Source organism: Balaenoptera acutorostrata, chromosome 6, assembly GCF_949987535.1.
Source record: "Balaenoptera acutorostrata chromosome 6, mBalAcu1.1, whole genome shotgun sequence".
NCBI lineage: Eukaryota > Metazoa > Chordata > Mammalia > Artiodactyla > Balaenopteridae > Balaenoptera > Balaenoptera acutorostrata.
This window is the reverse complement of record NC_080069.1, coordinates 69,898,652-69,924,024: the sequence shown is the minus strand read 5'-3', so window position 1 is coordinate 69,924,024 and position 25,373 is coordinate 69,898,652. Positions and strand designations below refer to the sequence as shown.

The window sequence follows — 25,373 nt, the reverse complement described above, 5'->3', positions numbered from 1 at the left end:
AAGAGTGAGGGAACGAACAAGTTAACACTTGTGTAGTGCCTTCCATGTGCTCAGTGACACACTTCATATTGATTTCATTCAATAATAACGGAGGCTATTGACCGAGTAAAATTTAAGTTCTAGGCGTGCTATAGCCCTGTATGGTACTGTTTCTGACCCTCACAACAGCTGTACAAGATGGGGTTGTTCACTTTGCTCCTCACAATTACACTTTACGAGGTAGAGGCATTTAAAACCTCCATTTTAGGGACTTCCCTGGTGGTGCAGTGGTTAAGAATCCGCCTGTCAATGCAGGGGACACTGGTTCGAGCCCTGGTCCGGGAAGATCCCACATGCCGTGGAGCAACTAAGCCCGTGCGCCGCAACTGCTGAGCCTGCGCTCTAGAGCCCACGAGCCACAACTACTGAGCCTGAGTGCCACAACTACTGAAGCCCACGCACCTAGAGCCTGTGCTCCGCAACAAGAGAAACCACCACAATGAGAAGCCTGCACATTGCAAAGAAGAGTAGCCCCCGCTCGCCTCAACTAGAGAAAGCCCGTGTGCAGCAACGAGGACCCAACACAACCAAAAATAAATAAAGTAAATAAATATATATTTTTTAAAAACCCTCCATTTTATAGATGGAGCCTTGGGAGAAGGCTGGGATTTGATCCCAGGGGGTCCCACCGAAGCCCATACTTGTTTCTCCATGTGCCAGTGGTCCGTCTGCTGGTGATGGAGAGACAGGAGTCCGCTGGATAAGAGGATGCCCCAGTGCAACGAGTTTCTTGAATGATGTGTCCATTCACAATTGTGAAGCACCATCAGATGCCAGACCCAAAAAACTTCCAGTAACAGTTAATTCTGACACCTTAGTGGCAAGGTGGGGAGAGAGCATCACAAAATTTTGTTCTCAGGTGGGTGGTAGCTCAATCAGAGAGCTCTCAGAGGAGTCTTTTGCCCTCAGTTGTTTATTTTTAAAACATACTATTGTTTAGCCCACAGCAACTTCTTCCTTTGCAGTGTTTTCTTAAAAAAATTCTAGTAGATTGTTACTGCTTTGGTCAGGAGCCAGCACCCCAGCTCATCCAAGCCTCCTCCGGAGGTGAAAAAACAAGTGTGGTTTCTTTTTTTTTTTTTTTTTTTTTTTAGTATATGTGCTGCCGAAGCGAGCACACAAGTGTGGTTTCTTAAAGAGCTAGCAGGTGCCCCTAAATTCCAAGGACTACCTCTGTTTCTAGGCCACAGCTCAGCCTCAAAACTGTCCCTGTTTTTAAAGGACAATCCTGGACTCACTGGTAACTGGACTTGTTAAAGAAAAGAAATTCAGTGATACTTGTTAAAGATGGTAAGGCAGACTTTACCTAGGACCGTAAAGACAAGTATAGGGACCACTACAATGAGATTTTGCAGTGGAGGAGAGAGATTGGGCTCAACTCTGAATAGCGCATGGACAAATGGGAATTTATAGCCAAGGAGCAATGGGGGTGGGGGGCACTGGATGGACAATTATTAAGAGAAAACATCAGGGGTAAGGGGGGTTCTGGCTAAACTGACCCAATAAGATTGATGTTGAAGACAGGCCAGAGTAATCAGACATCATCTGGGAGATGGTAGAGGATTAAGAGACCTGATCAGATATCTAGGATGATCAGATATCAAGGGTAGGGGGTTCTGGCTAAACTGACTTAGCAGGGTTCTTGCTAAAACTGTATTTTGCAAGGAAGTACACAGATGGGCCTAAGAAAAGGTTCAGAAGCCTGACTAAAGTGTGGCCAAGCAAAGAATCTTTGTCAGAATCCGGCACATCTTGATGCTGCCTGCTGCGAGTTGCTTCTGGTCACCTCAGCCTGGTGACACCTCTGGCTCCTCTGAAAGCCCATGGGACCAGTTCTCTGCACCAGCGCTTTACAGAGCATCCAGTTTTTAAAGTGGGCGGGAAAGATCCAGGTTTTTAGATTTCCAATCTGCATGGATCAATAGTCTTTGTAAACTATCTAGGAAGAAGATATAAAAAACAAAGACACACAAAACACTTGCCCGATTTTTTATTACATTCAACAGACATAAAATTCTGTTCAATTGCTATAAACACTTTCAAACACTTACCTTTGATTTCTGTGCAGATCCTGTCGCACTTGCTTTGCAGTGTATTAGTGCACAGTCCCTCTCATCTATTTGTCAGTTGCTAAAGGGCAGGTGTTAGCTTCCAGAAGAATTGAGTTTTGGGAGTAGACTGTAAGAAGAGGCGGTCCTCTAGACTTCACCAGGCATGAGGCATGGCCTGAAAGCCAGGAATCTAGGAGGCTCTTTAGAGTAAAACCCCAGGATAAAGCACGGTGATGTTTCACCTGTTTGGGACTAAGGTGGGCCCGCTGTCTGACCTCCCCTGCAGTAAGTGAAGGGGGCCATATTCTTTTTTTTTTTTTAATTTTGAAGGAGTTTTAAATTTTTAAAATTATTTTTAATTGTGGTAAAGTACACATAACATAAAATGTACCTTTTTTTTTTTTTTTTTGGCCATGCCCTGTGGCATATGGCATCTTAGTTCCTCGACCAGGGATCGAACCTGCGCCCCCTGCTTTGGAAGTGCGGAGTCTTAACCACTGGACCGCTAGCGAACTCCTAAAATTTACCATCTTAACCATTTTTTAGTGTACAATTCAGTGGCATTAAGTACATTCCCATTGTTGCATAACCATCACCACCACTCATCTCCAGAACTCTTCTCATCTTGCAAACTGAAACTCTGTACTCATAAATAGCTCCCCATTCTCCTTTGTCAAGGGGGCCGTATTCTCAACCACTATGTCATACTAGCTCCATGCATGTGCTACAAAATCTAGTCCAGTGCTGCCCGGTAGACCTTCCTGTGATGATGGAATTGTTCTCTATTTGTGCTGTCCATTGCAGTAGCCACCAGCTACATGTGACAAGTGAGCACTTGAAAAGCGCTGTCTTCAGAGTCCAAGGTCTGGATTAAGTTACCATTTGCAGGACAACATCCATTGAGCTAGACCACACATTCTCAACAGGAGCAATATGGCCTCGAGGCAGCAAAAGCTGGTTCTTGGGGTGGAGGGGGGACTTACTCTTCTCATGTGAAGAGCACTTATATACATTTAGTACATGAACAGATGAACAGTTTGTGCTATTAAAATTTCATGGGATGGCAATGAGGAAAAAATATCTAAAAGACTGGGGGAGGGGCGAGTGGGGTGGAGCACCCAATAATGAATAAAAAAAAGAGAAACACTAAGATGCTAAATATGTTCTCACATGGAGGTCTGTTATGGGTGAAAAGTATTTTTGTCGGCCGCTCTGGGAACCATACCAAACTGCCCTGTATGAGTGGTTTTTAAGATTACCTGCCAAGTTCCTAATCTCTGACACAGGAGTGGATCTTTGAAATGGGCTCACTTTGTAAGGAGAGGAATACCAATAAGAAGTGCAGTGTTTTCTGTCACATGGAATGCATCGAGTACAAAATTCATAAAGCATCTTATTTAATACACGGAGGATCCAGAAAAGAATAAGCCTCCGGCCTTAGAGCACTATGGTCAGCATGGTGATGGAAAAGCACACCAAGAGATGTGGCTGATCTGGTTTATCGTCCTGCTCTCCCCCGCCCCTGTGCTATCAAGGTACAGGTTGCACTGAATTTTTTTTTTAATAATTTTATTTATTTAATTTATTTATTTTTGGCTGCATTGGGTCTTCGTTGCTGCGTGCGGGCTTTCTCTAGTTGCAGCGAGCGGGGGCTACTCTTCGTTGTGGTGCGCGGGCTTCTCATTGCAATGGCTTCTCTTGTTGCGGAGCACGGGCTCTAGGCGTGCAGGCTTCAGTAGTTGTGGCACACAGGCTCAGTAGTTGTGGCTTGCAGGCTGTAGAGCGCAGGCTCAGTAGTTATGGCACACGGGCTTAGTTCCTCCGCAGCACATGGGGGTCTTTCCGGACCAGGGCTCGAGCCTGTGTCCCCTGCATTGGCAGGCGGATTCTTAACCACTGTGCCACCAGGGAAGCCCTGCACTGAATTTTGTAATATATTTAAGCTTGAGTTTATTCATTCAACATTGTTGAGCACCCACTAAATGCTGGACACTCTGGTAAGGTCTAGAGATTATGCTGATGTCCAGTATGGTAGCCATTAGCCACATGTGGCTATTTATATTGAGATTAAAATTAAGCAGAATTTAAAATCAGTTCCTCAGTCACACTAGCCACATTGCAAGTGCTCACTAGCCATGTGTAGCTGGGGCTACTGCAATGGACAGCACAAACCAAGAACATTTCTATCATCACAGGAAGTTCTACGGGCAGTGCTGGTCTAGAATTTTGTAGCACGTGGATAGACCCAGTATGACATAGTGGTTAAGATCTGGCCCTCGGGGTCAAACCTGGGTTGGGATCCAGCTCCACCACTCACCAGCTGTAGGACCTTGGCATGTCACTTAGCCTTTCTGAGCCGTGGTCTTCTCTGTAAAATGGGAGTAATAAGACCTACCTCATGGGGTTATATAGTAAGCATAAAAGGAGATGATGCACTTAACATGCAGTCATTGCTCAATACACAGTGTCTATTATCATTTTCATTTTTATTATAATTATCATTATTACTGGCAGGTGGGGTGTTTAGACCACCCATCCAGACATTTTATAATCATGTTAAGTTCAGTAATGTTCCTATTATAAAGGTTTTCAAATATTAGCCTGTTTCCCTGCATATGTTCCCTCCCTTTATGGCAGTCACCCACCCCTCATCCTCAACATTGTGTTAAAAATTGTCGAGAACCTGGATTTGAGTGCGAACTCTGCCCCCAATCAGTGGTGGCTAGAAAGTTAGAGTGGTAACTCTAGAGAGGTGGAGAAGTGTGACTGTTGATTTGAATACACTTCTGATATATCCAAGAGAACTGTAGGACCTAGGTAGATTTGAGAAATGGGGAACAACGCTCTTCCTGAAAGTAACTACAAGAGAGTTGCTGTACTCCAGCAGAGAGGAGCTGGCTGACTGCTTTGGGGGCTGTATTTGTTTAAAATATTTCCACCAAGAATCTCCTTATTATGAAGGCTTTTATTGCCAGCTGGGACCTGGAATAAAAGCAGGGGCACCAGCCCATGACAAAATCATTAAGACAAATTAAGACATTCATATATGCTGGAAACAATTACCCACATAGATTTAATTTGTTTCACTGCTGGAAGAAAATCCTGAGCGGGCATGAAAAACATACCTGAGAACAGTTCTGCAGCCACCCTGTGAACCTGTCACTTGTCAGTGCCTTAGGGACTGGGAGATGCTTAAATTGGATGTCTAACAAAGGACAATATATCTGAAAATACATCTTCTGTTAGATCAGGGATACAGGTGTTTGTACAGGTTACTTGGAGTTCTGTTAAGTTGGTGATTTTCTTTTTTTTAACCTACCATTATTGTTATGAATAATTATTATAATTGTTTATCAAAATAATGTATGGAGCTCAAAAATGGAATAGGAACATTTTATAATCAAATAATACACTTAGCAAGCTTATATATTTGCATTATTGTTTGCTCTTTTTTAAGAGACCAAAGCTAAATATGAGATAGTTCATTGGTTTCTGAGTTGTAGCCTTCAGTGTCTCTTAATTTTTTTTGTTGTTATTGTTTCTTGCAGAATTATTGTTTTTAATTGTCTTAACATTAGGAAAAGAAAGTCTGCTCAGCATACCACATTCTTTTTCCCAAAGAAAGAGAATAGGATCTATCATCCAGGTTATTCTAGTATGTGACTGCTGCAGTATACCCATCATATGGTAATTGCACAATCTTGCTCCGGAGGTTGGTGAATGAGCCCTTAAAAACATCCTGGGGTGACTGCTAGAGGCCAGAGCCCCTTCTCTCAAAATATTAACTTCATAAGGAGCAATCAACAGCCAGAGGAATGGCATGTTTAGAGTGAGAGATGACTTTTTCTGTCATCATCATCATCATAGCTTCCTTACAGATTTTTCCTGTACGTCAACTATGTACGATTATATTTGAGGAGCATAATCCCCTAGTCACTTAAAAAAAATGGATAGGCTTTTTATAGCATGAGGAGTGAATATAAAAGCTACTTGTGCTTGCTGATAGCCTGCAGGTTTACGACCTTTTCCTCGGGGTTGCCTCATGACAACCTCTTCATTTTTCCTGCTACCCTGTGCTTCAGGTTTTGCAAACAGTTATAGAACAACTCATGTGTGTTGAAGACTCAAAAATCACTTTCTGTGGTGATTGTTTGATTCAAAATGTGATTCTCATTTTGGAAATCGGACAGGGTAGTCTGAAACCTTCAAATGACAGTTTGCTGAAAGATGACTTGGTCGCTTTTGAACCTGCCTCGTGTCCCACGTAGAAGCAGTCCAGTTAGAGAGATGCATCATTTGATTCCATTTGTATGAGCATCTTTGATGGAACGCAGAGGTTCCTAGCAAGGAGGGATGTGTGCCTTCCACCTCTACAGCTATCCTTGGCATTCTACACAACCATTTCAAGTCAGGTAACATTCAGTCATTTTACTGGCAGCCAAAGACCATCTGAAACTAGATCTAACAATGTGGTCCTAAGTCTCTTTGATTACCTGTGCCCTCGGAAATTTTTATTTATATCCCAACTCCAACTGGGATTTTAAGGAGTCTCACAATCAAAGCCATACAGAATAAGGTTGTAAACATAAAAGCAATTTAAAAATCATGAAAAGAAGGAAATTTGCTAGCCAGGATGGATAATGAAATTACTGTGATTTATTATTGTATTTGGCCCTGAGATTGTCTAAAGATCCATCATTAAGTAGATGATTAAATACCTATGGTACAGCCACATGACAGAAGATTATGTAGCCTTTAAAATTATCTGCGGGGTGAATTTGTAACAATAAGAAAAGATGCTTATAATACAGTATTTAGAAGAGAGAGGATTAAAAACTATAAAATTATCTCAGCCATGTTTACCAAAAATTGAGAAAAAAATATGGGGAGAAAATTCACCAGAATATTGACTACAGCTGATGACATGAAGTGATTTTTTTTGTTTTCATCTTTATGATTTTTATTTTCTTCAGATAATTACAATGAACATATATATTACTTTTATAATCACATGTAAAAGTTTTTTAGTTGACTCTGAGATTCCTGACAAAAAAGGCAGAAAGGGAAACAATCATGAGTTACATGGTTTTTATTATGTGATGAAAGAACTTTCTCAGTTCTTCAAGGTAAACTTTTCCTTGATACTGAATCCCAAAAGAATGTTGAGTGATATAATGTGCAAATCTTGATAAAGTTCTTAGAGCAGATGCAAAAGGGGGGACTCCTTTTACTGTCTCATGACCACCCCCAAGAGGAGCCAAAGACACAGCACTCACTATGGGCTAAAGTAGTGGGGATTAGCCAGAGGGGAACTTGCCTCCGACTAGGCTTCCATCTCTTAATTCTGTGTTTGGAATATTGAAGTGGTTCTTTTGCCCATTGCAGTTATTCAAACAAAATGTGTGAGATAGGCCTAGCAGATGCAGACACAGCTCTCAGCTCTTTTTTTCACACCTTGAGGATTGAATCACCACCAGTCCTGGAAATTTTTTTTAGTAATATAATTTGATTTCTCCCCCGTTTCAGGTGTTGCTGCACTGGATTCCAACATATCTGGAAAAATTGGTCTACGTGCTGTCGTATATTATTTCTGTACCACTGTCATTGCTGTAATTTTAGGTAAAATTTATTTCTGAATCCTTATTTTTCTGTATAATTGTGACTTTCCATTTAAAAGTAGTTGGCTTTTAAAAATGCACACTTTTTTAAAATCAGAAATTACAGTTGTCAAACTACTATGAAAATTTTTGGCTTGAAGTCAGCACAGCACATTTTATATGAACAATATAATACTGACTGAATTTCAGCCGTGGTACTGCTTATTAGTGTCTCTAGTAAGAAACAGAAAGAGGGTGACAGTTCTGTGCCACATATCTACCTTATTGGGTAGAAAGAAATGAAGCCAAGAGCTAATATAATCTTTAAACTTGATAATTAGTCTATAATAGTGGCTTTGAGTATAATTATAAAGTATTTCCAGAAAGACAGCATTTCATTACATTTCAAATTTCATGTAGTAGCCAGAGCTAACAGAGTCTTGCCAAGTATAAATTCCCCTTGAAAGAGGGAGAATGTTCTAATAAGGGAATATGGTTGCTCTTATACCGTTGGCACTCTTTTGTGAAAAAAGTATGTTCCATCCTTTGGGACCTAGCATAACATCTTAAGAAGGATGCCCGGAGTGGGAAGAGAGGAGAGGACTGTACTCAGATGTTGCAGCCAGTTTGACCCTTGCAGCTCTGCTTTAATGAACTGATAAAAGGTGATGAAGATGTGGTGACATTTTAGTGGTATTAGGCCAGGGGACTTAGGAGGGCCTGAACCCCGCCTTAAATCAAAGCTACATCTCCTCATGAGATTCCTGAGGGAGGCCAACGAAAAGAACAAAGCTGGGCTTATCTATTTTCTGCAACCCTGAGACGGAAGAGTGGACCACACCCATTCATTGCCCCTCTATTGCCCAGTGACTCCTCCCATTAGCAAAACTGACCCACTCAGCATCCTTAAGTCCTACCCACCTTGGACTAGCATTTCTCCTTGGGAAGAGTGATAAAGGGCATGGGGCCTTTTCTTCTTCACTCCCCTCCAGTCAAACAACCTGGTCTTTCCTAAAACCTCCCACCTCTGCTTGAACACCTCAAGAGGAACCCATTACCTCTAGAGGCCAAAATGGGGCTTTCAGATGCTCTCTGTTTAGACATTTCTTCTTTACAATGAGAAGAACTATCTCTCCTTGGAACTCCTGTCCTCATTCCACCCCCTAAGAGTCACACAGCACAACACTTCCTAACCCAAATCCTTTTGTGGGTTACACAACAGCTTTCCAGATATCTGAAGGCTTGTGATATGAAAGGAAAATAAGGCTTATTCTGTATGACCCTCAGAAAAATAACCAGCAACTGTGGGTAAAAGTTACAGAAAGATGTTGAGTGAATGCCCTGAGTTGGAAAATGAATTATTCTCACCGTAACCCCTGCCTAGGCTGATCTCATAAGCTAAAGAAAAGAAAAAAAGAGGATTCTCATCGGCAGGTGTTTCCAGAAGCAGTTCTGGAATACAGCCCCTTCATTTTTTAAAAACACACATGAAGAGTTCTTTCTGCTTCATTTAGATGGAAAAGTAATAAAGGCAGCTGCTGAGGTCCCCACTGAGGCTTGTCGTTTTGGCTGGACCTCAGGGTCCCCATCCCAGTATTGCCTGGTACCACCAGGCCTATTGCTTCTAAAATGGATCCACGAGGGGTGTCAGGTGCCCTGGGAGGTTCTTAATGCTCTGTGGGTGCTATCTTTGGTCATAGGTATCGTGCTGGTGGTGAGCATCAAGCCTGGTGTCACCCAGAACGTGAATGAAATTGACAGGACAGGCAGCAGCCCTGAAGTCAGTTCAGTGGATGCCATGTTAGACCTGATCAGGTGAGTGTCTGGGACCTAGCATAACATGTGACCTATGTGGTCTTCATAGGCATGTGACCTATGTGGTCGCACAGGGCCCCATACTTGGTTTAATGCTCTGCCGTTGCTGTCTTGAAATTTTTAATAATTTTTGAATCATTATACATGTTTATTTTGCCCTGGACCCTGCAAATTACACAGCCAGTCATGCTTACCAGGTCATGGTTCCAAGAGGGAATGGAAGGAACAGCGTTCTCTGTCAGGGTTTAGGATGGACAGAGATGCCTAAAGTATACTTGGTGCGTTAAGATGCCGGGCTGTGTTGGGTGGTCAGTTCTGAAGCATACTTGAAGAAATACATTTTTTAATTGTACAGGAGAAACCCTCTTATCTGAAGCAATCAGGGCTGGAGATTGGTCAGTTAATTAAAAAAAAAACACAGCATTTAAAGCAGAGAATCATAAATATGAATTACATATTTTGTTTACACTTAAAACTTAAATGCGTTTATTTGCCAATTTTTTCATGTCGGGCCAAGGTCTTTTCTTAGAGTGTGTCAGTTGATTTTTCATTTCCCTGTTGCCTAGGCTGCCTTTATAAACGCATCATCTACAATTTACAGATTCAGTTTCCATGAAGTGGAGAAACAAAACCCTTAGAAATAGCAAAGAAAGCTGAGTGCCGAGTTCTTCCGGTTGTTTTTTATTTCAGTTGTCTTCTCTTACCTAATGCAACCACAGAAGTTTTACTCACTTGCCTTTTTTGAGTTTCCAGGCATTCCAGCTTAGTTTTTATAGAAACTGCTCCTTCCTTTTCACACTTATAATGCATTGATTTACATAATTTTTAATTCAGTAATAACAACGATATTTGCAACTGGCATAAAGAATTTGGGAACAAGTGCAGTGGACTCTCATTATCAATGAAAACAGAAATGTGGAAAATATTAAAGAAGTCTCTTAACTGTGCATGTCTACCTGCCAGTGTGAATTTCACCAAGGACAGCAAGCATGTCAGCTACTCGGTGAATCAGTTAAGCGTGACAGGTGGTTAGGAGAGCTTTCTATCTATCCCTGGTTGAAGCTCAGCAGGGAAAAATAAGTCTTAATACAAGGAAGTATTATGTAAAGGAGAGGCCAGAAGAGAAACCAGAGTACTAATTCTATCGCATAATCATTTCCATCAAAGTATTGGGTATGACCAAAAAAACCCCAAAAAACAAAACACTTTTGCCTTAATGTAATACTGCTTGTCCTGTCTCCAACAGGAATATGTTCCCTGAGAACCTTGTCCAAGCCTGTTTTCAGCAGGTAAGAATAATGACTTTTGCCCTCAAGTTGCTCCCCTCTTCCCCCTTACCAATTGAGATTTTTTTCCTGCTATGACCCGAGAAATGGAATTAGCCCGTCAAAAATGACAGGAAATGCACCTGTGAATGGAGGAATATCAGGAGACCTATTTCGTAACCCTAGTATTTCCAGGCACAGTGACATGCCTGTTGTAGCTCCTCCGTTTTCCCTTAGGCTTTTTTTCTTTCCTCCAAAAGGGCTCAACTGGAGCAAGTCAGGAACCTGTCAAATAATGAGTGTTTTAAAATGTGGCTTCTAGTACCTATTTTTGGAGAACCACATTATATTTGTGAAGAAACTTAGACTATCTACAGATATAGTGCAGTTAGAAAAGTAGCCCTCCACCTCTCCTTTCCCTCCCATGTTGGGAAATCAGTATCTGACCCACATGGGTGTTCCTGGCATTTGGTCTTTTCTTTCATCTTTACATGCCCATTGCTGGCACTCTACAGAGCAATATAACAAAGCCAAGATTTTTTTCCTTTAGGAAGTTTAACAATCTCTTCACTCCATTTCCTTTAAGGCCTTTTCTCTTGTTTATCTGTGCACTTTAAGACAGCTGAGTCTATCACAAGCTGCTGAATTCATTTACATAATTACAGGAACAGAGACCTCTGTGTAGACCAACAAAAATGGCAATTAAATTGCTCCCTGCCGACCTCCAAGAGGTACAGAACCACCTCTATTTAGGGAGTACCTTTGCGATTCAGCCACAGTGGTCATTTGTAAGGTTCCTGGTGTTGGCAGAGCCTTGTAGGAGTGACATTTATGCCTGGCGTGATGATATACTAGCTCTTTCTTAAACATCTCTGCTAAAGTCCAGCAGAATCAAACAGGGCTGAAGAAATTCAACAGAAATCTCACTCACCTAATAGCCCTAAAGGGGCTATTGACTTTGGAACAACCGTATAGTTCTTGATGTTTGTTAAAGTCATGGTGACTACATTTATCCAAGTGATGAGGTGGGTTTTTTTCCAGATTAAAAATAATAAATGAATAAATAAACAGAAACAAAAATGATTCATAGGATTCCTATAGAGTCTGTCTGGTAAAGCAACTACAAATAAAACCCATGCTTTCTTTCACATTATTGCTCCATTAATTGGTCCCTTATTACAGAAGTGAGAGGGCATTTTGACACCACTGAATGGTGGCTGTGGAGGTCAGGAGGTTGGATTTCTCAATCCCATTTTTGCTTCCAAAGCCTCATGGGAGGTACCGTCTAAAACTGAAGCCAACAGAGGCCTCGGAGGTGGAACCTTTCAGTGACATTTGTCTGGCCAAAGTAATAGTCCTATGGTTTAGCCTCAGAAGCTTAAAAAAAAAATTCTTTTTTTGTTTGTTTCTTTGACCTTTTTTCCCCGCCAACGTGCAGTACAAAACCACACGTGAAGAAGTGAAACGTCCCGATGAGCCAGGGACAAACAGGACGGAGGCGTCTGTCACAGCCGTCATGACAACTGCTATTTCCAAGGTACCATTTCCATCCTGTTGTTTGCTCCCTTCCCTGGTAGGCAGGGGCCGAGCCATGAGTGAGCAGGAGATGGAATTAAGTAGATCCTCACCGTTCGCAGATTCCACGTTTGTGAATTCACCTACTCACATTCACAGACACACAGAGAGTGGTGAAAATTTTAAGTTGCCCAATGCACATGTTCCCCGCTGAGGCTGAACAAGGCTACGCTCAGCCTTCTTGGCTCAGCTCTTACGTGGTAAATAAGTGTCCTTTGTGCGGCGTGTTTATGCCACATTTTTCACATTTTTTACTTTGTCTTGGTGATGTCGCTGTTTGAAATGTCCCCCAAGCATCGTGCTGCAGTGCTGTTAGTGTGTTAGTGTGTGTTAGTTAGTGTCTAGTTAGTTTTCCCAAAGGCAGGCAGGCTAATGTGCCATGTGAGAAAATACATGTGTTAGATAAGTTTCATCCAGGCATGAGTTAACACAGACATGTTGGCTGTGAGTTCAATGTTAACAACTAAATAATATATATTAAATAAGCTGTCTTTGAACTGAAACACAGAGAACACAAGGTTTTATGTTGATTATTTGGCAAAAATGTTGTGACTGTTGATTCCCAGGAACCTAATCCTATATTTCCCCTAGGGACATTGATTCAATATTCACTAATTCAGTGTTCGCAGCCACTTTCTAGAGTGTAACTTCTGAGAATAATGAGAAGCAACTGAACCACGCAGAGAAAAGAATGAGCCCTTTCACTTCTGTATCTCTGCCACTCAGAGTTGAGTTGGGCACCTCTGGGAACTATGTTAGATTTGCAAGACTGCTTAAACTGCAGGCCTACAGTTCCTTATCCGAAACTCTTTGCCCGTATTTGATACTGAGTCCAGAGCTTTTCACTTTAGAAGGTCCAGGTGGTATATGTACTATATGTTATACAACATCCTTAAGTGGAATTGACAATAACATTCTAGAATCAAGCACATCAATATTTCTGCAACTAACTTATGAATGTTCTACCAAGTAAGAAAAATAGGCTATATGTAGCCTTATCTCAGTTCGGGATAGGTTTTGCCACCAAGAGTTTGCCATAAATTTATCAATGAAATCAACAGGCTTTGAGAATTTTGGGGATTTCAGCATTGGAGATTAGATCGTGTGGGCCTAAAGTAGTATATTTGTAGTCCTATAGATTGCTCCTGAATGTACTCTGCCTTCACACAGAGAGGAAAGATTTAAGGAAAAAAGAAATACTCAGTAGACTTAAGAGTTCAGGTTAAGTAGGCCACGGTTAGCTCCCTCTTTCTTCCTACAGAAAGCCCTCCATGACCTAGCTCCTCCCTGGTTTCCCAGCTTATTTCTCGGTGAGCCCAATCTATTCTATCCAGATCCACCTCCTCAATTAGTTTCTATTCCTGCTTTGTGATATGGTTCCATAAAGATTTTCTGAGCACCCTCCATGAGCCAAGCCCTGCTGGGCATTGGGATTACAGTAGAGAAAAGACAGATGTGACATATGCCCTCATGTGAAGAGTGATGAATATTAAAACAGGGAAGAATAGGGTACTCTGGGGCATTCAGCAGGGAGGTTTAAATTAGTTTGGGGTCCATAAAGGATGAGTAGGAATTATTCAAGCAGGGTACAGGGACCTGGTGCATGATGACTTTTGCCTTTCCTTACATTTTTCTGGACTGTGCTTTCATCTCCTGGCTGCCTACTGCTCAGGCCTATCTTTCCCTAACCTCACAGCCCTCATTCATGTCCCCAGTCTCCATATGATGCCTGTAACGCATAGCTTGGCTGTGCAGCTAATTACACACCATCTTGCTATCATTGGCTCACGTTTCTCACAGTTAGTCTTGTCTCTCCAGCTGCATTTTAAGACCTTATGCTGTAGCCAATGCAGTTAGCACACTAACTGCTCAATAAATATGTTTGATCATGTCAGATCATAAGTAAGAAATAATTGGTACCCCAGTGGCTCGTCCACATAATTCTTTGTAAACCTGGTTTGCACCACTCAGAATACGTTATCTCCCTGTGAAATCTCTCAGTAAATCTCATGCTGCACAACGCAGATTGAGTTATCTCTCAGTATATCTCATGCTCTTCTTACCCAGCATAAAACAAAGACATGGTTCATAGTAGTCTATGTCTGGTTAATTTTTATATCTCTAAAATCCTATTGGTCATCCAGGATTAGAGGCAGAAAAGAATATTCCTGGGTTCATTATCAGGATAAAACAGATAGTAAAGTGTCCTAAAAATGTCCACACTGGTAAATATTTTGAGCTTCCTGCATTATTAATCTGTATCTTTTTTATGCAGACTCCAAATGTAACTAGTAGTTAAAATAACCCTGAAAAGTGCCTTGATTCTAAAGTTCTTATTAAAAATTTAAAACACCCCAGAATAAGAAATCTTCAAAAGAAATATTCAAATATGGATTTGTTGAAAGAAAGGAAAAAAGACACACTTTAAACTTCAGTGGCAGAGGGTGGGTGGGGGGCAGTAAAATTTGACCCATGCGTAGGTGTTTGTGTTTTTAATTATGTTTCCCAAAGTTGTAGAGCCAAAGTTCTTGCTAGATCCACTTGTTTGTTTGGCTATCATATCTTTCTGTTTCAGGGCCTGTGCATTCTAACAAGATTGTAATCATGCATCAATGTATTTTCTTGGTTTTGATCCACAGAACAAAACAAAGGAATACAAAGTCATAGGCATGTATTCAGACGGCATAAATGTCCTGGGCTTGATTGTCTTTTGCCTCGTCTTTGGAATTGTCATTGGAAAAATGGGAGAAAGGGGACAGATTCTGGTGGATTTCTTCAATGCTCTGAGTGATGCAACCATGAAAATCGTTCAAATCATTATGTGGTGAGCACACGCCGGTTAATGCCATCTTGCTTCCCCTGACCCTTCAAAACTAGCATGAAGAGATTTATGTTTCTCAGTTGACCTCACCTTAGAGAGGGTATCCAGACACTGGAGTATTAAATAATTCCAGGTATTACTTAGTACTTAGGTCACTAACAAAAGTCTAGATATCAGCCATTGTCTTTTCTACCAAAGCCCTTGATCATCGTGCAACCAAGCAGCATTTATGTAAGAAATAACTCTTAAAGGAGTGATTTGAAAGAGCTTCCTGCACATCAGAACACAAAGTGCTTTCCTTACCAGGCCCCAGGCAGAAGGGATATTCAGAATATTTACAGTTGGTACGACATGGGCCCTAACGCATCCAAATAAAAGGTGCCATTGGTGAGCATAGCAGTGGCGCCACCTGAGTATCTGCCCTGTCCCTAGAGATGCCCAAAAGTCCACCTTTCCTAGGAGACCTCTGCCCCGCTTATCTCATAGCGAGTTGGTTCAAAGTATAGACATTGACAGTGACATTTCAGTCACTTAATCCTGCTGAACCTCAGCTTCATCATATGTAAAAAAGGATAATAACGTCTACCCCTAGAGCTGGGAGAAGTACATTAAGTGAAATGATGCATGTAAAATTCTTAACCCAACGCAAAAGCACGTAATGACAGCTCCACAAACAGAACTATTAACGACCACTTGCACGACTAATTCTACTGCTCTGTTGCTGATACCACTACCTGGGAAACAAGACAACCATGTCCAGAAAGAGCCTAGTGGCCATATTTGGAGGGTCAAGCTAAGGAGAGATCTGCAGATGTGACAGTAGGCAGGGTGTTTATGTACCAGAAGCAAGGCATGGGGTATGTACCAGTTTAACCACACCTTCTAACCAAGTGTACCCCTTACAGTAGCTTAGGTGGGTAGAAGTTAAGGTGCGCAGGGGTGCTGAAACCTGGTGCCAGTGTGGTCCAGCAGGGCTGAAAGTGAGACCTTAGCTTCATTGTGTACTCCCAGCTGAGGGCACATGCCAAGCCCAGGTACATGCCCTGGCTTGTTTCTTCCCCAGCATTCCCACCCTGAGAAAATACTTGATGACAGAAGTGGGTCTTTCTTATGTTTACTTTCTAGCTACATGCCGGTTGGTATTTTGTTCCTGATTGCCGGGAAGATCATAGAAGTTGAAGACTGGGAAATATTCCGCAAGCTGGGCCTTTACATGGCCACCGTCCTGAGTGGGTATGTCAGACTCAAGGGAAGAAACAGAAACCTCATTTGAGCCAATGGATTGCTGCTGAGAGCCTGGGTTTCAGTTGGTTAAAATTGGCTTCTCTCCCACGTGCAGGGAAAGACGGGGTTCAGAGATAAGAGAGCAGCGGGGAGGAGGGCTGCCCTTTAACGGCTGAACTGGAGGTGGATCACACTGTGCTAATTTCCAGATCTTGGCAGAACAGCCTGGACCATGCTTTGTCACTGCCTTTATTAGCTGTGTTAAAATCATTTCTTAAAACAAGAGAAAAACCCACTGGTGGCCTCTCTTGGCCCGCTCCTGGCCTTAACTTCTTCAAGGATGTAAACCAACCAAACCAGTAAGAACAGGCCCCACGTACCCCGAGTCTGAAAGAAATTAAGCAGGGCCTAAATTAAGTCAGACTGGAGCAAGTAGGAGTGGGATGGCTGGTTGGTTCCACTCCTGTGGGTGGGGCTGGTAAGCACTGTCACAGCCTGCATCATTGGAGAGGGTGCTAGGAGAATCTTCAGATTGGTAAGAATTGTGCAAAGCAGGAGGGCAGTAGGAGACAGGTCGTGTGCATATTTATTGTAGCCCACTTATTGGTTCTTGAGGGGAGATGTGGTGGGATAGGTTATGAATGGTGTGCCCAGATATCTAGCCGGGGGCAGGATACGTCACATGTGCTAAGAAATATGGACCAAGGGAATGACTAAACATCATCAACTTGACTCCCACAGGTCCTTGCCCCCAAACACCCAACTGGAGCCATCAGCTCACCTATTGGAACTCAGATGCACTGGGGAGTTTCCACCGCACAGCATCTGGTTCTTAATCTGTGTGTACCAAAAGCATAGCCCTGCTGGTCAATGGAGAAGAAAGCCAGAATCAAATCCCAGGGTCCCAGTAGTAATGGAGGTGGGACCATCCACCTTACTGGAGGCCAGGGGCTGTGTCCAGGTCATGGTGTGGCTGAGGTTTATTATGCTGAGCTATTTCATAATGGGGTTCTGCTGGTTTCTGCTCTATCGACCTATCTAGGTTTCTAACAGAAAACTAAAAGTCAGTTTCTCATAGTTCTAAGCCACAGACTCTCTGTCTATAAGATCCTCTTTCCTGACCTCCAGGATCTGTATTTTCCATGACCATTTCTTATTATTTCAGCTTCACATAACTGATCTGTAAACTCTAAGTTGCCACTTACATGGCATCTGCTAAATCAGTCTCATTTCTTAAGCCCCCTGGCAAGGAATAGTTTGGAAGGTAGGAATGACAAAGAAAAGAGGGTCAGTCCTGAAATATGACTGTGGAAAAGCAGGGATTACTTCCTCCTTATTGCACCCTGATTCTCCTCTTAGGTGGTGGGTGCCGTCCAACCAGACAGTGGCATGGTCCAGGCTGAGTGCTGTGATAAGGGCTATAATACCATTCAGCTTGACCTGGGAAGGTGAAGGAAGGCTTCCCGGAGGAGGGGCAAGTTTTGCTGAGTCTTAGAGGAGGAATAAGAATTCAATAGCAGAAGGAAGTGAAAGCACGTTAGGACGTATAGCAGGAAGCACAGGTACAGGGCTCAGCAGCATGACACAACTTGTTCTGTGAGCTCCAAAACATGGGCTCAGCTACTGGCTTAGCCATTAACTTTGACAAGATATTTGCTGAGTCTCTTCTTCCTCATATGTGCACTGGAGACATATATTCCTGTCCTCTTTTTCATATTCTCATTGGGTCATTATGAAAGTTGAATGATAATATCATGAGTAAAAATGCTGTTTGAAAAAAAGAAGTAGTATGAAGAGATGATATCATCTATGAACCTGTTTCTCTCTCCTGTTTACAGGCTTGCAATCCACTCCATTGTAATTCTCCCACTGATATATTTTATAGTTGTACGAAAGAACCCTTTCCGATTCGCCATGGGAATGGCCCAGGCCCTTCTGACAGCTGTCATGATCTCCTCCAGGTAAATAGAAGAGGGGTGTCTAGAAGAAGTCTGTGAGCCAAGCCTTAGCAACTCTCACCTCACCTGATGAAGCACTGGCTGCAGCTGGTGGGTTTTGTGGCTGCCTTTAATTTGAGAAATGACCTCCATAGTCTCTGCCCATGTCCTTAAACATATTCCCTTACCTCTTGGATATTTCCTGCCCTCTTGGCAGAGCCTGCAGCCCGGAAGGGGTTATAGTGTAGCTGGGGGCAGTGGCAAGCACAGCCAGCGCCTTCTGATTCCTGGACCTGCCAAAAGTGCCATCATGCTTTGAGATCTCGATTTAGTTTTTGGAACAGTGGTGTCTCTTCAGGCAGGGATCGAGGACCAGCATTCCTAGACCATCAGTTCCTTTCTCTTTTATCACACAGTTCAGCAACACTGCCTGTCACTTTCCGCTGTGCTGAAGAGAAGAACCGGGTGGACAAGAGGATCACTAGATTTGTGTTACCCGTTGGTGCTACAATCAACATGGATGGGACTGCACTCTATGAAGCAGTGGCAGCTGTGTTTATTGCACAGTTGAATGACTTGGACTTGAGCATTGGGCAGATTGTCACTATCAGGTGGGGCATGAAGTCACACTCATTTTCATCTCTGTTACTGGAATTGCCTCAAGTGAAAATCATCTGTGAAGGGAGATCAAGGATGGTCCAGTGATAGGTTGATTTTCTTGGTCTACAAAGTCCCTTCCCAAGATTAAGCACAACTATATTACAAGTAGTGGGATCGTGGTACATAAAACTGCTTCAGGTCTGGATAGCCAAAGGCATCCCTGTGTTCTCAGTCCAGTGCACCCACTAGGTGCTAGGCACAGAGTAGGTACCAAGGACTCAAGGTGGAAGAAGGACCAGTTCCTGCTTTCATGGGGTTCCTGGTAGAAAGGTAAGGTATGAAGATATCTAAATAAGTGCTGAGTGGTATGGTAAAGGCTATAATAGAGGTTTGAGTTGAGGGGGCACAAAGGGAACTGAAGAAGAAAGGGTTGGCTCTACCTGGGAAGGCGAGGAAAGGCTTCCTGGAAGAAGGGAACGTTTAGCTAAGTCTTAGAAGAGGAATAAGAATTTAGTAGTAGAAGAAAGGAAGCTAAAAGCATTTTGGAAAAAGGAATAGCATTAACAGGGGTCTTGATGTAACTATGGCCTAGTTACAGAGTACAGATTATTTGGTATGGTTGGCATAAAGAGTACAATGTGAAGGCAGGGATCATATCGTGGAAGGCTTTGTGTGAGGAGCTCAGGTAAGGGTCTTAGACAGTCTTTCATATTATGGACAGATTTGCATTTTAGAGAGGTAACTGGTAATATGGTGGATGGCCCCAATGGGGGCAGGAACCATAAGCTAGAAGACCAGTTAGAAGACTATTGCAAGTAAGGTATGAAAAGGCCTACATTAAGGTACTGACACGGGGGATGGAGAAGAGCTAATGAATTCAAGAGGCATTTACTGGATTCAGAGTGAGGGACAGAGGAAGGCTAGGATGACCCCCAGGATTGGTGGATGGTTCTGGATCGGTGGATGGTGCTTACCAGAACAGGGAATAGTATAAGAGAAGCAAGTATAGGTGGGAAGGTGAAGAGATTACACTTTTTGACACACTGAATTTGAAATGCCTTTAAGACATGCAGGTGGAAATATGCAGTGAGAAATGTGGTCACAACTGCAGATACAGAAGTCAGAGTCATCAGCTTGATGGTGCTCATCAAGCATGTGGGTCGTGAGTCAGTTATGTATGTTTGACCATGGTTGGCTGTGACCTTGACCAAGTTACTCGAATTCTCTAAGCTTCTGTTTCTCACCTGTAAAATGAGAATAATAGTACCTACATTTTATGCAAATAGTGATAATTAAGTCAGATAATGCATATAAAATGCTTAGAACGGTGCCTACATCCTGAGCACTCAGTAAATGTTGGGAATGGATGACATTACGTAGGGAGAGTTTGTAGAGAAGAGAAAAAGACGAAGGACTGAGCCCTAGAAAAGCCTAATATTGGAGGCAGGCAGAAAGGGGAAAACCCAACAGGAGAATGAGGAGGAATAGAAAGGTGGTAAGAGAGCCATGAAACCATGGTGTCATGGAAACCCAGAGAAGAGAGACTTTCAAGGATGAAATGGTCAACAGAGTAAAATCTTGCAGAGAATTGTAGTCAAATGAAGACTGAAATTGTCTGCTCAAGTGGATGGTGAAAATGTCATTAGCGAATTTTTTTTTAATTGATTGATTTTTGGCTGTGTTGGGTCTTTGTTGCTGCACGCGGGCTTTCTCTAGTTGCAGTGAGTGGAGGCTACTCTTCATTGCGGTGCGTGGGCTTCTCATTGCGGTGGCTTCTCTTGTTGCAGAGCACGGGCTCTAGGTGCGTGGGCTTCAGTAGTTGTGGTGCACGGGCTCAGTAGTTGTGGCGCACGGGCTTCGTTGCTCCGCGGCATGTGGGATCTTCCCGGACCAGGGCTCAAACCCGTGTCCCCTGCATTGGCAGGCGGATTCTTAACCACTGTGCCACCAGGGAAGTCCTCATTAGTGAGTTTTGCCAGAGACGTTTCTCTGGAACAGCACTGTTCAATATCGTAGCCATTAGCCACACACACAAACTGGACAGAGCAGACAGCGAAGGTTCTATCACGATAGAAACAGGTGCCATCATAGCGAAAAACTCTACTGGACAGTGCTGCTTTGAAGTGATGGGTTGGGATTAGGGTTAATCCTGAGACTTCAGTTTAGAGTAGAAGTTTAAGACTCAACCGGGTCCCTAGGCCTACAGACAGTTGAATCCGAACCTTTCAGAGCTAATTCACTCTTGCATCCTCAGCACTTGACATAGGCATAAATCCCAGGCATAAAGTAAGTTCTTACAGTGTTCTAATGCAGTAAATTTTTAAATCTTCCCAACCCTAAATCATAAAGTATGTACGGCAGTTTGCTTGAAATCAACTGAAGACAAGTACAAACTAGACCATTTGGCACATCGGCTGGGAAGCTATACCAGTGCCTCCTGATCTGTAAAATGTATTAGTGGCTAAGGAAGCTAGACCCCAAGGAGCATGGGTAAAATTCTGTAATTTGAGTAGCAGCGAGTATGTTAAAAGTGAAACCCTGAATCATGCCTGAGAAAGTTCCACAACCCCCGTGGTTCCAGCAGTTGTTACTTTTACTTCTCCAAGTGCCTTTTCCCACCTCCCTCACCACAGCCTGTGGAACCCAGTCTGTGCTGAACTCATTTCCAAGGAGTGTTGTATGAGGTGCCACTTCTTTTGGGTATTTGTCATTTGGGGGATGAATTCCCTTCCTCTGCTTATAAGTTTCCTAGATCTTTCTAACCTTTTTTTTTTTTTTAACCTCACTGGTAGAGAAACTTTGGGCCTAGATACTAAATAATCAATTCACATGAAAAACCTCTCTCCCTGCTCTGGTGTATTCTTTTTTTTTTTTTAATTAATTTTATTTATTTAGTTATTTAGGCTGCGTTGGGTCTTCGTTGCCGCACGCGGGCTTTCTCTAGTTGCGGCGAGCAGGGGCTACTCTTCGTTGTGGTGCACAGGCTTCTCATTGCGGTGGCTTCTCTTGTTTCAGAGCATGGGCTCTAGAACGCAGGCTCAGTAGTTGTGGCACACAGGCTTAGTTGCTCCATGGCATGTGGGATCTTCCTGGACCAGGGCTCAAACCCGTGTCCCCTGCATTGGCAGGCGGATTCTTAACCACTGTGCCACCAAGGAAGCCCCTCTGGTGTATTCTTAAATCAGACTTGCTGATAACTACTGGCCCAGAGCAAAGAACAACAACTGTGAGGCCCAGAGTAATCAATGACTTAAAAAATCCTCTGGCTCTACCTGGGAGAGAATGAAATAATAAGTGTTATTTTTTTTTTTAATTTTACAAGTTACAGTTGTGGCTCATGTGGTTGATGGTTACAGAGATTTTTGGATCCATAGTTTATCTCTTTCTATGGTCGTTTTGGACTGGACATCAAAGAAGCCATCCACCTAAAACATTCCCTTTCGTGGTTTTGTCAAAATATTCACTTACCATAGGTTACAACTGATTGAAAATGGGATAAAGTTTCTTATAACAAAAGATAATTATGGGATTTGGGGCCTAGAAAGAGCTTAGAGGAAAAAAGTAGCAGCAGTAGTAATAGTAGTTGTTTTTATGATAATTTTAATAGTAATACTAGCAGCAGTAGTAGTTGTAACAGCTGCTGACATAGCAAAATGGCATCAGTTTTAAGCATCTACTACATCCAGGTGCTATACTTGATGCCTTACATATATTACCTCATCTAATCGTAACAGCAGCCCTGCAAAGTAGACATATTCTCCCCATCTTACAGGCAAGAAATTGAGACTTAGAGAAGTCACTTGCCTAAGGACACACCGTTAGTAAAACGGCAGAGCTGGATCTGTCTGCCTCTAAAACCTGTGCTCATTCTAGTTCACGACTCAGTCCCCAACCTGTATGGAGAGCTGAGTTTTAAATGGCCTGACCTAAAACTAGATCTCAGTGCTAGGAAAGAACTTTCTACCAATGATTATTGTGTTTTCTTCTGTGAAACCCTCTAAAGTCAAAGTGGGGTATGTTCAAGAAGAAGAAGTAGGTTTTTTATATTTTTACCCCCATCTGAAGATTTATAGTTCCAAGTTTCAGACCTAAGCCAGGCAAATGGCTGAAGTTTAATCAGCAAGGTCAAGGCTCAAGGGCAGAGTTTTCTTTGACTAAATGGATTTTGAGTTTCAAGCCCAGCCTCAAGCTATAGGGACGTGGTTAACCGTGATGTGTTGGGTCTTCCAAGAGGGATCAGTGGGTATGGACACAAATCACTTCTGACAAAGAAAACCCACTGATGCATTCACTTTAAATGTTTTCAACCACCACTGACATAAACTTAGGTTTTCCAAAGACTACTTAAGTCAGAACAGATCTAAAGGGTTATGCAAGCCTGGAACTTTTAGAGCAATTGGGACAGCCCCAGAAATCTCTAATTTACTGTAAGTTGGTGGTCACAGCCACTGAAGGAAACCACACTTGTCAAAGAACTCTGGCCTGTGTTTGACCGTGCCCTTAAGAGACCATCTGTGACACATCACTAAGCAGATGAATGAACAGTAGAATCAACTTGGTGAGAACTCTGAGGCTTTTTTAGCCCACAGAGTATGGATTTGTGGATAGAATCAGGGATTCTTCTAGTTTAAATTGACAGTGTCTCCATCTTCAGCTTTAAATCCAATGGCATCCTTGGCCCAAGGATGAGAACGTGTATCCAGAAAATATAGGGGTTCCCTCAAGCTCATTCAAATCCAGGGACTTTTCAGGGCAGGGCAAGCCCTTGTTTTCTCCAAAATGACCAGATTTAAATCAGGAAGATGTTGCTGATGAAAAACTGCACATTCCAAAGAGAAAAATCCTTAGTGCCACATTTGATCTGCCCAAGAGGGATCTTTTTAAATACAAGGTAATTTGGCTGCCTCTCCTGGATTCCAGATCTTTCTTCCTTTTGCACAAAGTGCATCCACTGGCAAAAAGGAGCAGTCGGGAATAAACACTTGTACCTTGGACAGGAGTCACAGCTATTTCTCAACTCAGTGCCCTAAAGGGCAGCTCCCAGAGAGGTCAAGAGACTTGTGATGTAAAAGAAAGTGCATGAAACCTGTTTGGCCAGTGCCTCATTCTTTTGCCTTCACCTGGAATACCCTTGCCCATCCACCCCCATCCCCACTCCTTCACCATCCTTCAAGGCAGTGTAAATTCCTGGCACACATTAGATGCTCAATAAATGATTGCCTGGGTGAGTAGTTGGAGGAAGGGAGGAAGAAAGCAGGTGGAGAGGTACTTGGCACTTGTTTAGGATGGACGGATACATGGATGGGTGGATAAAGCCCTCCATTAGCACCTCAGTTGGTAAACTCTTGCCTTCCTCTTAAGTGTCTCTCTAGCTCATTTCTGTGTGCCACTCACGCAGTTCCTCTCCACTTCCTCACGTTAGAATGACTTGCCATATCTCCCCCCTGGAAAAAGATCATGCTCTCCTCAGTCTTCCACAGCTCTCTAATGAGGCAGAGCTTGTGCTCAGCAGAGAACAGATTCTGACTGGCCAGTCTAGGGACACAGCAGTAACAGCCAACAGGACTAACCGTTTTGGACCAGAGCCCTTGAAGGGAGAAATGGGTGTCTGACTCCTTTTGTGTTGGTGTGTTTTGTCTACAGTGTCACGGCCACAGCCGCCAGCATCGGAGCTGCCGGTGTGCCCCAGGCCGGCCTGGTGACCATGGTGATCGTGCTGAGTGCCGTGGGCCTGCCCACTGAGGATGTCACCCTCATCATCGCTGTCGACTGGCTCCTGTGAGTTGGAATAAACGCATTACCTCTGCCGGATGGGAAGGCAGGCTTCCCAGCCATGCATAATCTGCAGTCTGTCATCATTCTCTCCTCAGATTGCCTAATGAGCCATCTGTTGCTGCTTTAATTTCCCTCTGACCAGGCCATCTGATAACATGCTTAAAAATTAACTCCTCATAACTTCAAGCAGTGATTTTATAAAGCTAGTGATCTCCATTAACTCATTATACCTGGTAATGCTCAAGGTTAGGAGCTGGGTGTGGGATGAGATAAACATAAAATAATAAGGTGACGAAGCTGGGCAAGGCCCCAGACATTCCAAACCCAATAGGCCACCCTAGCCTATCCCAGCCCTGAGTCAGCATCATAGGTTCAGAACCACCTGGTTCAACGTCAGCCCACCTTCCCAAGATCGTCAGCACCATCAGGGCAGTAGCACAAGCAAAGGCTTTGGGATAAGACTAATTTGGATTTGAATCCTGGTTCACTGTCTTACTGGCTCTTTGACCTTGAGCAAGTTCCTTAACCTCTCTGGGGGCCAGCTGCATTATCTCTGAGATGGGAAAGATTTTGTCTAGTTCATGGGGTTGGTATAAGGACTGAGTGAGCTAAAATGAGAGGAGTGTCTAGAACAGTGTCTGGCCGGCAGTATGCGCTCAATTAACAGCAAGTTT

The 25,373-nt window shown here is 43.0% G+C and overlaps 1 protein-coding gene across 1 annotated transcript in view; it reads left to right on the top strand.

The window, feature by feature from the left end:
• The window catches only part of SLC1A1 (solute carrier family 1 member 1), a 71,590-nt gene that overhangs the window by 42,521 nt on the left and 3,696 nt on the right, over positions 1 to 25,373 (top strand). Inside the window, exons 3-11 of the mRNA XM_057547718.1 lie at positions 7,617 to 7,709; positions 9,388 to 9,502; positions 10,749 to 10,791; positions 12,206 to 12,304; positions 14,982 to 15,166; positions 16,289 to 16,396; positions 18,226 to 18,348; positions 18,741 to 18,935; positions 24,568 to 24,702. Of these exons, the coding sequence (XP_057403701.1) occupies positions 7,617 to 7,709; positions 9,388 to 9,502; positions 10,749 to 10,791; positions 12,206 to 12,304; positions 14,982 to 15,166; positions 16,289 to 16,396; positions 18,226 to 18,348; positions 18,741 to 18,935; positions 24,568 to 24,702 (1,096 nt within the window). The remainder of the gene's footprint in view (positions 1 to 7,616; positions 7,710 to 9,387; positions 9,503 to 10,748; positions 10,792 to 12,205; positions 12,305 to 14,981; positions 15,167 to 16,288; positions 16,397 to 18,225; positions 18,349 to 18,740; positions 18,936 to 24,567; positions 24,703 to 25,373) is intronic.